The sequence below is a fragment of the Rosa rugosa genome, chromosome 4, assembly GCF_958449725.1.
Source record: "Rosa rugosa chromosome 4, drRosRugo1.1, whole genome shotgun sequence".
Classification (NCBI taxonomy): domain Eukaryota; kingdom Viridiplantae; phylum Streptophyta; class Magnoliopsida; order Rosales; family Rosaceae; genus Rosa; species Rosa rugosa.
The window spans coordinates 39,220,945-39,236,614 of NC_084823.1; the positions used below are offsets into that span (position 1 = coordinate 39,220,945).

The window sequence follows — 15,670 nt, forward strand, 5'->3', positions numbered from 1 at the left end:
TCATCTCATCACTGTCTCAATCGAGGTTGCTTCGTGGAGTCATGGTCCAGGTTCAGACTATACTGTTAGAATATATTCTATACCGATTGGCCAGATTTGTCTCTCTATACTATTTGTTAACCAAATCATTGCAATCCTTGGACCATTAAGAAACACCTTGTTTCTTTTCCCAGAAATTTCGCTAACCAAAGAAATAGGGTAGATTAAGATGGTCCCTCTATAATACTAACCGATTTCCAACTGCCGAAAGAAACGTTGCTTTTCCATATCTGAAAGAGTAAGCGTTTAGACTTCTCTCCTCATTTTGTTATACAATGGATAGCAGAGGAGACAGCAATCTGCATCCAGTTCTACTTCTTTCCTAGTCTTCTACCAGAGGGCACCGAAAGAGTTGGCGTCTTTACTATACCTAATAAGTGCAGATACATTTTCTTTCATCTCTCTTATCTATTTCATCTTCTTCATTACTATTTTGTTACAAATACAGTTAATTGATCAGAACAAGCTTCAAGATGAAGATGGAAGCCGGAAGCCGGAAGCAACAATATGCAAGCTCAAAACGATATAGAAAACATATTCCATTCATGCGAAACATCCCCAGAGTCCGATAGGTTGTCTCACGTACCATTACTATGAACATTGTATCTACAAAGTTCCCGAGCGACTTCGGCGTGTAAATGAACAAGCCTACACACCTAAGATAGTCTCCATAGGTCTACTCCATCATGCCAAGGCAGGCTTGAGAGCCATGGAAGAGGAAAAAAATAGGTATCTTCAACATTATCTCTGTGGGACAGAAAGAGCATCAGAGGATTACTATACAAGTAAAATAAAAGATCAAGAAGCAAGACTGCGCAGCTGTTACTCGGAGGCTATTGAGTTTAGCAGCGATGAACTTGTGAGTATCATTCTAGTGGATGCTGCATGCGTTCATCATTGAGATCTTTTTGAGGTATTATTTCCCCGAATTGCAGGATGAGAATGACTACATATTGACAGATCGATCCCCATTGGTTACAAGGTGTTTCTTGTGACTTGGGGTTGCTCGAAAATCAATTGCCGTTCTTCATTCTTGAGGATCTTTTGACCCAAACATAATCAATTGTGTTGGGACTGAGAGGCCTTCAATAATAAGTCTCACTTACAATTTCTTCAAAATTCTATTGCATAGAGAAGGAACATGTCAAAGAAATTTGGAGAGAGTGTATTTTTCTGGATCCATAGAACATTTTGTTGATCTTTTAAGAAATTTATATCTACTACTCGAATTGCAAAGCGGAGGGAAGATCAAAGCTCTACCCAGCATGACAGAACTGCAAGAGGATGGAGTCAAGTTTAATGTGGGATCGAGCAAAACCTTATTCGACATACGATTCCTTAATGGTGTTCTCGAAATTCCAAAGATAATAATAGGTTCTGAAACAGAATATATAATCAGAAACCTCATTGCTTATGAACAATGTCATTGCGATTTAACAGAAAATTACACGAGTAATTATGTTGGTTCATGGATCGTTTGGTGAACACTGCTCAAGATGTGGAGTTTCTTGTTAAGAAAGGAATTGTCGAAAATGTGGTAATTAACAAGCTTGCTACTGATGGAGTTATTGTGGACGCCACTTTTGCGAACAACGAGGGTTCCACTCTTGTTAAGAAGCTTGTTGAAGGAGTTATTGTGGATTCCAATAATTTATATTTTGGTAAACTCTGCGAAGACTTGAACGAGTACTGTAAATCATCCCGACGCTATAAGAAGACGATTAGGTAGTGCAAATCATTAGATTGAAGTAGAACTAGTGCTTGTTTGTGTCGTTGAAGTTTTAAAACGTTGTTCTTATAAAGAGGTAGTTGCGTGGTAGGCAAAAGAGTTGCATATATATGTAAGATACCAAGAACTAATCATACGCAACTAGCTCTTTCATTGGTTTGACAAATGCTCCCTCTTGTTGTTCTCAAACTATATATGGGGTCCATAGTTCATTTTAGTTGTCCTTAAACAAATGTAAGTTTACAAGTGGTAGTAGATTACTAGAAACTGCCAACACACCATTCATATGGTGTGTGAGTTATGGGATCAAAATTTTTCCTCGTCTCACTCTCAATTTTAATTTAATCAAGGTCTAAAATATATGTTTGGAGTCTGTGGGTAATTTAATTGGGAGAGATGAGCAAAATGGTAAATCAATATTACAGGTTACTATTTATAGAGGCTAGAGCGTTAGTATAGATAATTACTCCACCGTATCTATTTGTTTTTATTCTTTATTTTTGTCCGTACTCCCAAGTTTCAACAGTGACTGAACTTGAAAATTCAGGGGCTCAAGTCGACTGTAAGGGTTTTATTATTTATTTATTTATTTATTTATTTTTGATAGTTGGCTTTTACTGAAGCCTAATTGTGTATGTTTGTCCCCTTTATTATTGGGGAAATATCATCAATGGTCACTGAGTTATGACTTATTCGACACTTAACTCACTGTATTTTCAACAATATCACTTAACTCACTCAGTTTTACATCCGTCTTTCACTTAACTCACTGCCGTTAATTCTACCGTTAGAAGCCGTTAAAATTGAGGGTATATTTGTCAAAACACTTAAAAATCATTTTTAACTTAAAAAAACTACATTTATTAGACTTTTTTTCAATTTTTTTAAATTTCTGAAATTTCTAATAAAAAATGATTTTTTTTAACTTAAATATAATTTGAAAATAATTGTCTTTTTTAAAAAAAAAAAAGTTAGAAATTCATTTTTTTAGTGTTTAGATAAATATACCCTCAATTTACATTTATTAGACTTTTTTCAATTTTTTAAATATATGAGATTTCTAATAAAAAATGATTTTTTTAACTTAAATATAATTTGAAAAAAAAATTGTCTTTTTAAAAAAAAAAATAAATTAGAAATGCATTTTTTTAGTGTTTAGACAAATATACCCTCAATTTTAATAGCTTTTAACGGCAAAATTAACGACAGTGAGTTAAGTGAAAGACGGATGTAAAACTGAGTGAGTTAAGTGATATTGTTGAAAATACAGTGAGTTAAGTGTCGAATAAGTCATAACTCAGTGACCATTGGTGATGTTTTCCTTAGTTTTTTATGGGAGGGCTTTGCCGAAGACGAATATGTCGGCTTGTGTATTTTTTCATTCTTCTATGAATGATTTTTATTGCAGCCTCATTGTCAACATATGCATAGATTGTTATAGAGTAGAGAAAAAATAAAGAAAGAATAGTTGGCAGAAAGTAGAAGTGTTCTCATTCAGTCTCATTAGCCTCCTTTATATAGAGATAGAGTTTACATCAAAGTACATAACTAATGAGTATTTACGTGGACAACCACATAGGTAATAATATTTACAACACTCCCCCTTGGATAAGTGGATGTCCACTAATGAATGATGGTATTGGACGCGCTTGTTGTTGCCTCGTCAAAAACTTTGCTAGGTAACAAAAACTCAGTGGGACAAAAATAACCCTGGTCGAAGGAGAAAAAGAGTACAACGCCCATATGTCCTAGGTAGCATACTTCTGGATGCTCCTCCTGATAAGAATCTCTAGTAATATTGGAGGCACAAAATTCAAAGAGACAATAATATGTGCTCTTCTGGAGCCATCAATCAAATATGCAAGATCTGAGATGATTGTTATATTAGCCTCATAAGCATAAAGCTTAATAATGTTTTATGGATGTATAGAGACCATGAGTAAAATTGCATTGCCTGAAAGTCACTCAAAACATAAGTTTGAAGATGACACAAATCAAATTTGTAAGAATTGAATAGTGGATCTCATATGATACACATGAAGCTTCTGGTCCGTGTTATATATGTAAAATTTGACGTTCAATTACTATATTGTTGTTTGATTAAATCAATAACATCAAATGCATTTTGAACTTCTGGCCAAAATGACATACTCGATAATTCGAGGTTCAAGATAATCTTTTATTTCTCTTCTAATTGCACAAGAACATAATATTGTCTTCTAGACAGATTCTGTTTATATTAAAAAAAAAATGTAAAGCCAAGTGGCTTCTGGCATTGACCAAGTGTGCAACCTCAAACTACATCTTCTAGAGGTAGTTTGAAACTCCAAATTCATAAATAGTCATAAGGAGGAAGGAACCCTAGCATCAAAAAATAATTAGAGGAACTTCAGGCCTTCTTATAATTGGGGATTAAGAAACATTTGAGTTCATATACTTGATTATTTAGCTCTGAAGATCTTCTGGCCCTCGTAATTTCATAAGTTCTAAAGAGCTTCATATCACAATTTTCCAATTTAGATATCATGACCCTTGAGGAACTTCGATCAGGTCCCCATATGACCAGGGATCACAACATGTGGTTTCGATCATTGTACAACTCTGAGGAACTTCTGGCCCTCTTTAATTGTATAGACTCTGAGAAACTTCATATCTAGTTTTTATTATATACTATTCCGAATAACTTTAGGTCTTCATGTAATCAGATCCAAAGAACTTCAGGTCTTGATCTGGAGTTCAATAATTATCATTGATATTGTACCTACATGTGCATTTGCAAGCATAATTAGCTACAATGAGCTACGCTCATGGTACTGCCAGAGGTACTGACTCCCACCAAAGGAGTGGCCTACGGATATACAGCCAGGCGAGCTACCGCCTGAGCCTCGGATTGCCCCCAGATCACCGCCGACGCGCCGCCACAAGTCGTGCCAAGATAACATCAGAAGCTCCTGACGCTGGGAATTGAAGCACATCAATCCCACATCGAAAACAAGGAGAAGATCAGCATTCTCCTCATCTATAAAAGGTTCTCTCCTCTCTCCTCATTAATTACGCATTTACTACTCATTTATTGTTATGCTGTCTATATGCATCGACTGACTTAGACATCGGAGAAGTGAAGACCGCCCAACGCGGTCTCCCTCTGACGCCCTGTCTTTCATTTGATAGCTAGCGAAGATCACCAAGTCCTCAGAGTAGCGGTCCGCCCACCGGACCCGCGTTAAACGAAGGTTCGTCTACCGCCAGACTTTGAGCATTAACAGATATATGCTTGCCAATACATGGAGATACATCCGTATATATACCCACTATATATATCCAAAATACCAGAAAAGTACTCCCTCTTTCTTCTTCGAACATAAAAATGTATGCTCCGACCATGGGATAACATTTGTGAAGCATAAATCAGGGATGTATATCTTCAGCGGTACAATTATAACTAATCAAAATTTACCAGGCATTAAAGTAACTTACCATCCTTGCCTGAACCAACACATGCTAAACCTTCTTTGCAGGAAACAAAATTAATCAATAAATGTAGACTGCAATTTACGGTCACATGCCGATTTTAGATGTATAGGAGATAAAAACAAATCATGACAATCCAAACGGGATTGATATGTTATTGAGTTCTAGTAAAACATAAAAACTATCAGTCTATCATGCTAGTAAAGCATGCTAGATATTCGCATCTGTATATGGGAAAATAAAAAATACCTCTTAATATGATCAATACCATACCTATTAGAACACGCAATTTACTTGTTTACAAAAATGAATGGATATCATGGAAAGATGATCTGGGATCAATACGTTTGTGAAACAAGATGCCCGTATAACAAAACATAATCTAAAAATAGATATTAAACGACATAGAGTTCTCGGTGATTTTTAAAATTGCATCACCCAATATGTATGTACTCATCCTCGTGATTTTAAAAAGGAAATCATATGGTTGTGTAAGGGGAGCGGAGTCGAATTGGGTTGGGATCGGAGTCGGATCGGCATTGGGGCTGAGTTGTGGCGATGGGCGTTGGATCGGTGGTTTGGGTGACAGCGGCGCTCGGAGGTCCAATTCGGATCAGGATGCAGTGCTACGATCTTGGGGCTGGCTTGGGGTGGGACCCATGACGGTTGAGGTCGTCTCTGATGGTGACAGAGACTTGATGGAGGTGTTGGCCCGAAGCCGGTGGTGGGGCGGTGGTTTTGGAGGCGGGGTGGTCAGGTTGGTCAAGTTTCTTCCTTGGGCTTTGAGGGATGTACATGGTGTCCTTGCTGCCTTGGCCTTTTGGGCCTGGATACAGCCTGTGGCCCTGATCTGGGCTGGAGGCTGGGTATGGGCTCATCTCTTGGGTCCTGCCCTAGTTGATTTTTTATTTCTAGTTGTTATTTATTTTTGTTGTTTAGGTTGGTTGCGCATTTTGCGAGTAATAAGTCCCTACGTTTGCTGTGTAGGGCTAGTCGGGCTTTGTGCCTGTGTAAAATATGATTAAAAAAATAAAAAATTAGAAAAGACTCAGTAATTCTCTAAATGTAAATCTATGTGAAGAGAGATCTCCTCAAGGGAAATCTGGGTGAGGAGAAATTCCCTCAAGGTGAATCCATGTGAGGAGAAATACCCTCAAGGCAAATCTGAATTTTGAGATATATCTCCAATAAAGTGAAGAAATATCTGTAAAATCTGATTAAAAAAACTAAAAAATAGAAAACATTGACATTCATATATAATTCCAATAAATTGACTATTTCAAAAACGATATATTTTCTCCTATATTTCCGATATCTAATTTTTTCAAAATTCCGATAGATATGTGAGATAAACCCTAATATATGCTCCAAATTAATTGTTGTTTTTATAAACCTATTATAACTTGTGGTGTGTAGATTGAAGACATAATTAAAAAAAAAAAAAAAAAGATTTTTTAAAATTTTGGAGCTAGAATGTGCAAAAATTACCATTTTGCCCCCCTAAAGGGAGCCCACATAACGGATTAAATGTCCAATTTGGACGGAGGTCCAAAAATTGGACACGGCTGATGAATTACTGATTAAATTGAAACTAGAAGGACTAACATGATGACGACCCCAAACCTCAGGGGGGGGGATAAACTGAAATTAGTCCATAATGATATTTACAACATAGATGTCTTTATTTTGTTTTCCATGGGAGTATTTCACTATTTTGTCAATGAAAAATTTGTCGGCATCATAAAAAAAAAAAGGTTAACTCTTCAAGCATACTGTAAATAGACATATGCTAGATGCTTCTTCACTCCAAAGTTCGGTTCGATATATAAAAAGATAAAAATATAAAAAAAGAATTCAACGCCCACCGTGGGGCTCGAACCCACGACCACAAGGTTAAGAGCCTTGCGCTCTACCAACTGAGCTAGACGGGCTACTTGTTAAAGATGCCACTTGTATGCTAGAAGTCTCCAAAATTTAAAATGAGCGGGAATATCAAAAAGAGCAAAAGCCCGCCCAGTCCAAATTTATAAGTTATCATCCACCGTTGATTACCAAATGGGCGGGAACCTCCCAAAGTCAAAACTCAAAACCATTCAACAAAATCAAAAAATCAAAAATTCCTAAACACTATAAAACCAAAAAATAAGCTGCAGGGTCGGTCTGGCTTCCCCTTTCACTCCCTAAACACCGACCTCATGGACGACGCCGACGACGACTACTCCAGTACCGACTCGTCTTCCGATTCCAGTACTACTATTCCGGCAGCCTCCGCCGGAATCGTCATGCTCTCTCTCCCGGACAGTTTCGATGAGGATGCAGCCGAGGACAAGAGCAGCGCCGACCAGGACGTTTTCGAGACCCCGCCGGAGTCCGCGCTCGTCGTAACCTCCCAGGAGAAGACTCCCTTGCTCGATCTTGATCAGATCGGCGATGACAACGACGACGATGATCGTGATTTCGAGGGAGTTGGAGATATAGGAGATGGGAGCGGCGTCATCGTGGCCGTCGGTGGTTGCGGTGAGGAAGGTGACGGCGCTTTGGATTTGGGGCGGGATGCTGATCTGGTGACTTCGGAGGTGGAATCGGTGGAATTTAGGGTTTCAAAGAGGGATTTGTCGATGGAAGGGAGTTCGGAGGAGTCTTCGCCGCCGTCGAAGAAATTGAGGGTTTCGGAGCAGGAATCGGGGAAATCAGAGGAGGAATTTGAGACTGAGCGGCTCAGTCTGAGCAACCTCGGCTCTGATTCCGATCAAACTCTCGAAATTGCAGGGGATGATGCCAAATCAGTTGAGGAAAGCTCAGGAAAGAAGAATGCTGAGTATTCAGACAGCGAGAGTGAGAATTCTACTGAAGAGACTCAACAGGTTACTGAAGAAAGCGGTAGCCCATCCGGTGTGGAGTATTCCTATCAGGAAGGCGGTGAAATTGATTCCGGAGATTTGCGAGTGCTGCCTCTATCCTTCTTCTGCCCACCAGCGGACTCGAGTGAGAGGCATGCCGAGGAGGGGCATAGCTGGTCTAGTCTGTTGGAGATGTTGAAACGTGTGAGAGAAATAACTCGTCAAGACTGTAAAAATGAGGTTGATAAATGTAGCTTTTTGGAGATAGCTAAGCGTCGCGGCATGAATTTCCCTCAGCTGTAGATTGGCGGCCGGAAGAAGGGTTTTGATTCTTCTGAATTGGACGAAACTGTATTCACAAGAAACGAAGAAGATGAGGGAAGGATTTCGGGTTGGAATGCTGGTTTGCTAATGCTGGGTTTTGAGGACAGTCTTGAAGAGCAGCAGCGACTGAAAATCCCAGGTTTTTGAAGTTGTAATTTGTAGATGGGGTTTTCACTTTTCAATTATATTGTGTAGAACATCTTGCTTTATTTTTTATTTTAGAACCGTCTTGCACTCATCTCCTTGAAATCTAACAGTTGCTTAAAAATTTAAATCTTTTGAAAGTAAATAGTTAACCCACAAACCCTATTACTTTGGTGGATGGTTATAATAAGAACAAAAATCTTATCTTATCGTGAAGATGCAGCAACCAATTGAAGCATTATCCAGAGGCATCAAGTCTCCCTTCACATGCATCCCAATGTCATTTGTTTTCTTTTAGCTAGCCACCCTTTTTGCCCAGTCAAAAAACTCTAATAAGAAGCAAAGAATCCACCAAAAGAGCATCTGACTTATTATGAAAGACAAAAACTAGAAGTCATAGTCATACAAAACTATGGAACTTACCAGTTTGTGCAAATATATAGCTTATATTACAACCTGTTGTCAACCTATACAAAAAGCCCACCTCAAATTCATCCCTTTGGAATTCCAGGTTCAAAAAGCCAGAGGGAAAAAAACTGCAACCATCAAACACTCATTCACATACGTGTTTTACCGTGCAAAATACATGAACCCTTGTCATGGCTTTTGGTAGAAGGCATAGAGCTGTATAATCCTATTGACCACCATAGCATTCGAAATTTGTCAGGGATGGAGTAGATGTGGGTATATTGAGCTACTACTAGTGCTTGCTTGTTGGGAACCAAAACTCAAGGCTGGGTGAAGAAGCTCTGCTTGGGGGTAGGATCCATTGGATGGAATATCCAGCAGAAGAACCTGGTCAGAATTTTCTTCGACAAAACTCATGGAATCCAGCATGAGAGAGCTACCATCAGGAGGCAAAGCAAAGAGGCTTTTTGGACTAAAGCAAGAACCATCATAGTCTAGGATATCCTTGTTTTCATAGCCCCCCTTCATGATTACCCTTTTGGGGCTCTTCATCACAATCTTTACATCTGAAAGAAGAAAAGCAGTTAAGAACAGTTTGAATGTGCATTATATGAAGGATTATTTCCAAATGATTATAAAGTCCATGTAAACGTCAATTGCTAAAGCTGCTCAGTTAATTTAACACATGATGTGGGACTCAGGAAGAAAAGAAAGTTAGATTTTAGATGCTGCATCCCACTGCGTGAGTGAGAGGTTTGAGTAGATTTGTAGCTCTTAATGTAGACACGTGCGCGTGCGCCTGTGTTGTATACATGAGCACATTATGGACCACTTATACCCTTAATTTGTCATCATACAAGGGCTGAGAGCAAAAGGATGCTGTGACTCAGAAATTTAATATGGTATGATCATCTGTAGATTTCTGTCTTAAAAGGAAACAGTGAATAAACTCCATCATTCAAACATACAAGCAAACAGAATTTTCTGCTAACCTGGAAAGCTTCGAGTCTCACTATCCCGCAGTCTCTTGACTTGTCGAAAATTACTAGATGTGGTGAAGTTAGATCCAGAGACAACAGACTTTCCGGAGGTAGTTTTACACTTCTGTGGCAAAAAAAAAAGGTCAACTATTGTAGTTTCCTTTTGAATATTTTTTAATGGTACATATTTTAGAGTAGCTCAAACCTTGATAAGATGATAGCGTTCAACCCACTTAGATTTTGAAGAATTGGATAATGCAAGCCTTTTCAAAGTCTTACAGTCTTCAGTTTTTGCCCCTGGGAGGGAGATATCAAAGACCCCTTCTGCAAGCAGTTGCTGAAAGGAAGTTAAGTTCTCTCTGAACTGAGGGCTATCAAACATATTTCTGAGGCTGCACATGAGAAAAAACAAACCATCATCAATTATATATATATCATGTCTAAAATCCCAAATGGTTTCTATTATATTTCCTTAATCACATAAGGTGATTGTTCTTTGTGACAAGATGACCCAATGCTGAAAGATAGGTATTTGTGCAAGCAATTTCAAGTATGACATGCAAAACAGGAGTTACAGTAGCAGCAAGATTGCAAAGACCAGTGACATGTTCCAAGTGGTCCACTGATATATACATAAATTTAGAAATAAAAACCATCTCGTGAGGTGATGTATGGTTCCATGCCACAATATAAATATCACATGGCATTTGAAAATTCTGTGGTCAACCAAATATGCTAACAAAGAATCACTAGGATTCTAACCTATAAGGAAACTTGACATCCACTGGAGATAGATGCTTCAGTAATTGCTGTTGCTCTTCATTTGTCAACTGCCTCATGAACTCTTCATAATTTACAATATCCTACACCAAACAGGATTGCAAACTATGTTAAGCACTCAGCATTTTGGATGAAAAAATACTCGAGCAACAAAAAGTTGGGTAGAACAAACAAAATCCTAAAGATAACAATAAGAATAAAAGAAATACAAAATTGTAAATTAACTATCAAAAAGCTCACACCATGAAAATGTCCACTAAAATAGGAGTTGGATAGGAGTGACAACTTCCACATTCATGAAAAATTCACACACTAGCTAAGCTTTCATTATAACTTGTTGGATTGCCATGCATGATTTTGGGTATATGTAAAAGATAGAGAATCTTGTCACAAGGCTGATTTGACATAATTGAAGGAACTGCATTTTGTCATAACATAGATTTTGCAACTTACATTCAAATCTATATGACGAAGTGGTGAATTATGGTTTCCCAAGATTTGGAAGTTGTCATGCTGTGACTTGTCCCTGCATTTTGAAATACTTAATATTAGTTATGGTGACAGAAATATATTTTCCTTCTCCTTTCTCATATATTATCTGTTACGTTTACCTGCAAGGACATACTTGATATATAGTTTAGTATCACAGTAAAGAGAAGTTCTGCTGTATCCTGCTACCAGCTATTTAAAATGATTTCGGGCTCACATGAACATTGGATATTTGGTAGTTTACAATAGGTACATACCATAACGGTCCTAATTTTCTTCCTAACCCTTTGGAACCCCATCATTTTGAATAAAAACCACACAAACAACTTATTGTGCTTTGGATGGTATGTAGGCCTAGATTAGTTGAGCTTCAATACCGGGCTTTGTCTTTTTGAATCTCTGATGAGGGCAAATCAAACTTTATTTTACTGGATCTAGAGAATATTTACCTTTTCAGTGGCTCTTGTTGCATCCCTTGTCCTGCAGGGCTATTCATCTTTCCAATCACAGTGCTGGACATATTTACACCCTTGTTATTATGTACAAAAAGGGATGCAGAATGGGAATAAGCCTCATTTATATGGCACTGCCTGTTATCAACTGAAAGTGAGCTAGCTTCAGATTCCTCTTCTCGGGCTATTGAGCTGGGATGCCTTATGAGAACACTTCCATGTCCTATCTCAACAGAGACCATAGGTGTTTCACTCTCAAAAAGTAGATCCTCTTCAGAAGACCCAGAGAAGTAAGAAGACTGTTGTTCATGTAAAATAGTATATAGATCTTTTGTGAGCTTTTCAACAGGAGATTGCTTTGGACGACCGACACAGGTCCTTTTCCTAGAAGGTACTGTTGAGTCCCACACCATTGACTGAGCAGGACCTGGAAAAAAGCAGTCAAAAGAGTAAGTAAGAATTATTTGGTTTCTGTATGACCTCCAGACGCTATTTTTATTGGATCATATGAACAAGGCATTCTTTATACAAGTAACGATGGACAAAGAACTAAAATTCTGCATATCAAAAGTTAAAATCTAACTCCCCTAATGTTCTGCCACATAAGATAACAACTGCAATTATACTAGAGCGGTAAATTGACCAGCTATTTTTGCAATAAGTTACAGGTAAAGCCTTGATGATCCATTTAAGTCCATGAAAATCAATTGAAAGTTCACTGCTCTAGTGTCATAAATTATTGATTCCTGTATCATATGAAATGAAACAGATTTTTATAGACAGTATGACAGCCAACTGCCTGAATAAGAGATTTTAAAAAACTCGAGGAACTAAGGATATCACTCAGTGTCTGAGTTTCATCAACCCCCATGACCAAGTGCCTTCTATATTTATTCGTTTATGTTACTAACATGATATCTGTAGATATTTATTGTGCTGCAAACAAAACTGTGCATGAGGTACAGCCGCATATATATGTTATATATATACATATATAGGAACTATGGACCATTTCCTGACTGACTAGCAAATGCATCTCCAAATTTGAACAAACACAAGCCATATAAACAGGAATTTCAGCTATTGGTGTAGCTAACTTATCAATCCATCTATCACTTCTATGATGAAGTATACTCTCTGATGAATGGAAACGCATAGAAAATTTCAAGTATCTCTAATTGATTATTAATCGTCACAGAGTATCCGACCTGTCAAATCACTTGCATCTGCACTCCCAAAGTGTGCACAGCTTTCAGTGTTAGACACAGCAGACCCAGAACTGGATCTATTACTTGTATCTTCATCAACTACCTTTCGAAACCCATGGGAGTAATCAGCACCAACCACTACACTGTCAGGATGCTGCTTTCTTTTAACCAGTTTCACTTCTTTGTTTTTATTTATAGACATGCTCTTCATCCTGGAAACTCTGTGATCTTCATAATCCTCAGGTTCTGCTCGAGCATGTAGAGGGGTATAATTTACAAGTGTTCCCTTAGTCCTCCATCGAGATCCACATGCATTGCAAAGTACTGGCTTTTCAGGTGGCCCATTGCGCCAAAGGGGGGTGCCTGTTACAATGCTTGGTTGTCAGTGTAATCCAAGAACAGTTTAATCCAGAAGAAATATGCTGCAAGCAGATAAGCACAATTGAACATGGAAGATACTCGACAACTTCCTAATCATCAACTTGAAGAAGCAGATAAGCGGAACAGAACAATCAGCTATACTCAGAAATATTCTCATGTCATTTTAACTTATGTCAAGATTACTGCAACTGAAAGAAGACCCGTTATCAACAAATCACCACAAAGTCATGTATCTGTTACAGTTAAAAATGGAACAATCCAACACAATAACCAAGGCACTGATAGACAGGATGCAGTCCAGAACAAAGGCACATCAACTAAGTCACAATCAACAATACCAGGAGTTGGCATTGTCCTTGAATTTCTATTCAACACCAATACCAATGTATGAGTAGCCCACAAAGTTTCCCTCAATAAGCTGACAGAAGGGAGCTTAAAAAGTTCAAGAATGATTTGCAGTCACAAAACAATGATCATTGTATTTCAGAACCAAACCGGGTGAGTATCAAATTTTCCCAAGCTGAAGTGAGTTGCTGTAGTTAAAAAACAAGAGCAATGAGCAAGTAATACAGATCAAACATTACTCTTTACTTGCCCAGAACACAACAGAAATCAATCTCAAAGTTGCATTGTTGACACATGTTCAACTTCTACTGAGAGTCAAAAGGGGATCAACACCAATCAACACAAGTTAAAAGGGTCCAGAAAATTCACCAAAACAAAATCAAACTCAACCCACTACAGATATCCAATGATACAAGGATGCTGGCAGCACTCAAATCATAGGCAAATTGAATCGAGCAAATCCCCATATGTTTCTAATTTTCATTTATTAACTTTTTGGTCACTCCTCTTCTGCACAGTTATTCTCTTCTATACTGTGATTCAAATCCATTCCTGGGCAATATCTATTTGTCCTGGAATCAAGAACCCAATTCTTGTATATGTCAAAAAAAGAAAAAGAAAAATGGAGAAACAAGAACTCACTTGTAACTCCACAGTGATAGCAGGGCCCTTGCTTGCCCATGTCTCTCTCTATCTCTTTTCCTCAAGTGAAAGAAAAGAAAAGAAAAAAAATTCAACGAAAATTTGCAGAAGAACAAAGAAGAGACTGATGTATTTTGCAAAAAGTGGAAAAAGGAATACAAATTTTTTTTTTATGCTCCAAACAAGATTATTCTCTTAGAACTTTTCTTTTATGGCAAACATATACTGATGAGTATACAAGGCTTTTCTGCTGCAAACCAAGAGCGAGAGTCTGCAGAAGAAAGCAAAAGCCAAAAGACCCAGAAGAGTTTTATGTGTTACAGTCCCAAAAAAATCACACAAAACAGCCAAACATCAACAAGAAATTTGAGGGATTGAGATGGGTTTTGAGCTGGGTATTTGTACAATCCAATGGAGAAGAAAAGACCATTATTGGAGGAATCTCATAAATGGGGTTGTGTGAAAAGGGAAGGTGAAATGTGAGAGAGAGAGAGAGAGGGGTTTTGTTGTGTGTCTGTGTTGTTGTATTGTATATGAAGTAAATGTTTGAGCTTTCTCCTCTGCTTTATTTTTGATGTCATTGAAAGATTTCTTCTCAATCCCCCTTTTTAATATTAATGTTAATGTCAAAAAATTAAACCCTCTTTGTTTTTTTTAACCTCTAAATTGTGAGTAGGAGGGAGGGTAAAGTTAAAGGAATATTATTGCTATATATCCTGTTGAGTGTTGACTACAGACTTTTCTGTATATCAATTTTCAAATCCCACAAATGAAGCCATAAAAATCCTCTCTTTCCAAAGCACTGAAATTTTGAGAAGGATTTTGACTAGAAATTAAAACTTGGGGGAGAGCTAAAGGAGAAAGATAAGCCTCCCATAGCCAATAGGAACAAAAGATGGGGGAGAAGAAACAAACAGGGGTTTGTTTTGGTCTTTCTCATTTTCTTCCCACTCCATTATTATTATTTTTTTCTTTCAGTTTTTACAATTTTTCCTTCTTTATGAAATTTTATATCTATGATGACATGATGTTGATCATACTTGGTGGGTTTTATTTAAAACAGTTCAATTCTAATCTCACCTGTTACAAAACCAATTCTTAAATCACAATACCAATCTCCACCTTTAATTAGGAAAAGAATGTTTAGGTGGGCCCACTTGGGATTTTGCCATGTGGCATGATTGTGGATCCTCCGGTGATCAAGAGGGCTGTCATCTGTTGCATTATCACAAAGCGTGTAATCCTAATTTCTAGACCAAGAAAATGCAAAGCACTCCATTGAAAGGGAAATTTCTATTTCTATTCACAAAGTCACCCTTTTCCCTTTATTTTTATTTTCCCTATTCAACCGTGTAAATTGGGACAGAATAAGGTTAGATCCAGACTTCAATCCCTTCTCATATGACAAGCAACCTTACTTGCTTACGGGACAATTTTA

General features: G+C 37.8%; 2 protein-coding genes, 1 non-coding gene and 1 pseudogene across 3 annotated transcripts; 2 read left to right on the forward strand and 2 right to left on the reverse strand.

Moving 5' to 3' along the window:
* The first annotated feature begins 41 nt into the window (after positions 1 to 41).
* LOC133744798 (UPF0481 protein At3g47200-like) lies at positions 42 to 1,945 on the forward strand (annotated as a pseudogene).
* Positions 1,946 to 7,097: 5,152 nt separating this feature from the next.
* On the reverse strand, positions 7,098 to 7,170 carry TRNAK-CUU (transfer RNA lysine (anticodon CUU)). The gene has a single exon. It is a non-coding gene; the product is annotated as a tRNA-Lys (tRNA).
* A 264-nt stretch (positions 7,171 to 7,434) lies between these two features.
* Positions 7,435 to 8,382, forward strand: LOC133744799 (uncharacterized). The gene has a single exon (XM_062172840.1). The coding sequence runs from the start codon at positions 7,435 to 7,437 to the stop codon at positions 8,380 to 8,382; it is 948 nt and encodes a 315-aa protein (XP_062028824.1).
* Positions 8,383 to 8,894: 512 nt separating this feature from the next.
* Positions 8,895 to 14,770, reverse strand: LOC133743469 (GATA transcription factor 26). Its single transcript, XM_062171418.1, has 8 exons — positions 14,233 to 14,770; positions 12,865 to 13,227; positions 11,654 to 12,083; positions 11,169 to 11,241; positions 10,698 to 10,798; positions 10,141 to 10,327; positions 9,948 to 10,059; positions 8,895 to 9,521 (listed from the first exon to the last, which is right to left on the reverse strand). The coding sequence occupies exons 1-8, from the start codon at positions 14,270 to 14,272 to the stop codon at positions 9,211 to 9,213; spliced, it is 1,617 nt and encodes a 538-aa protein (XP_062027402.1). The 5' UTR covers positions 14,273 to 14,770; the 3' UTR covers positions 8,895 to 9,210.
* Positions 14,771 to 15,670: the final 900 nt, after the last annotated feature.

Excerpts from the sequence above, each read along its gene's own strand:
- LOC133743469 (XM_062171418.1), bottom strand. The coding sequence starts at position 14,272 with ATGGGCAAGCAAGGGCCCTGCTATCACTGTGGAGTTACAA. Across the intron at positions 13,228-14,232 it reads CTATCACTGTGGAGTTACAA|GCACCCCCCTTTGGCGCAAT; the intron begins GTGAGTTCTTGT and ends GCATTGTAACAG. Across the intron at positions 9,522-9,947 it reads TGAGACTCGAAGCTTTCCAG|ATGTAAAGATTGTGATGAAG; the intron begins GTTAGCAGAAAA and ends TTCTTCTTTCAG.
- LOC133744799 (XM_062172840.1), top strand. The coding sequence starts at position 7,435 with ATGGACGACGCCGACGACGACTACTCCAGTACCGACTCGTCTTCCGAT.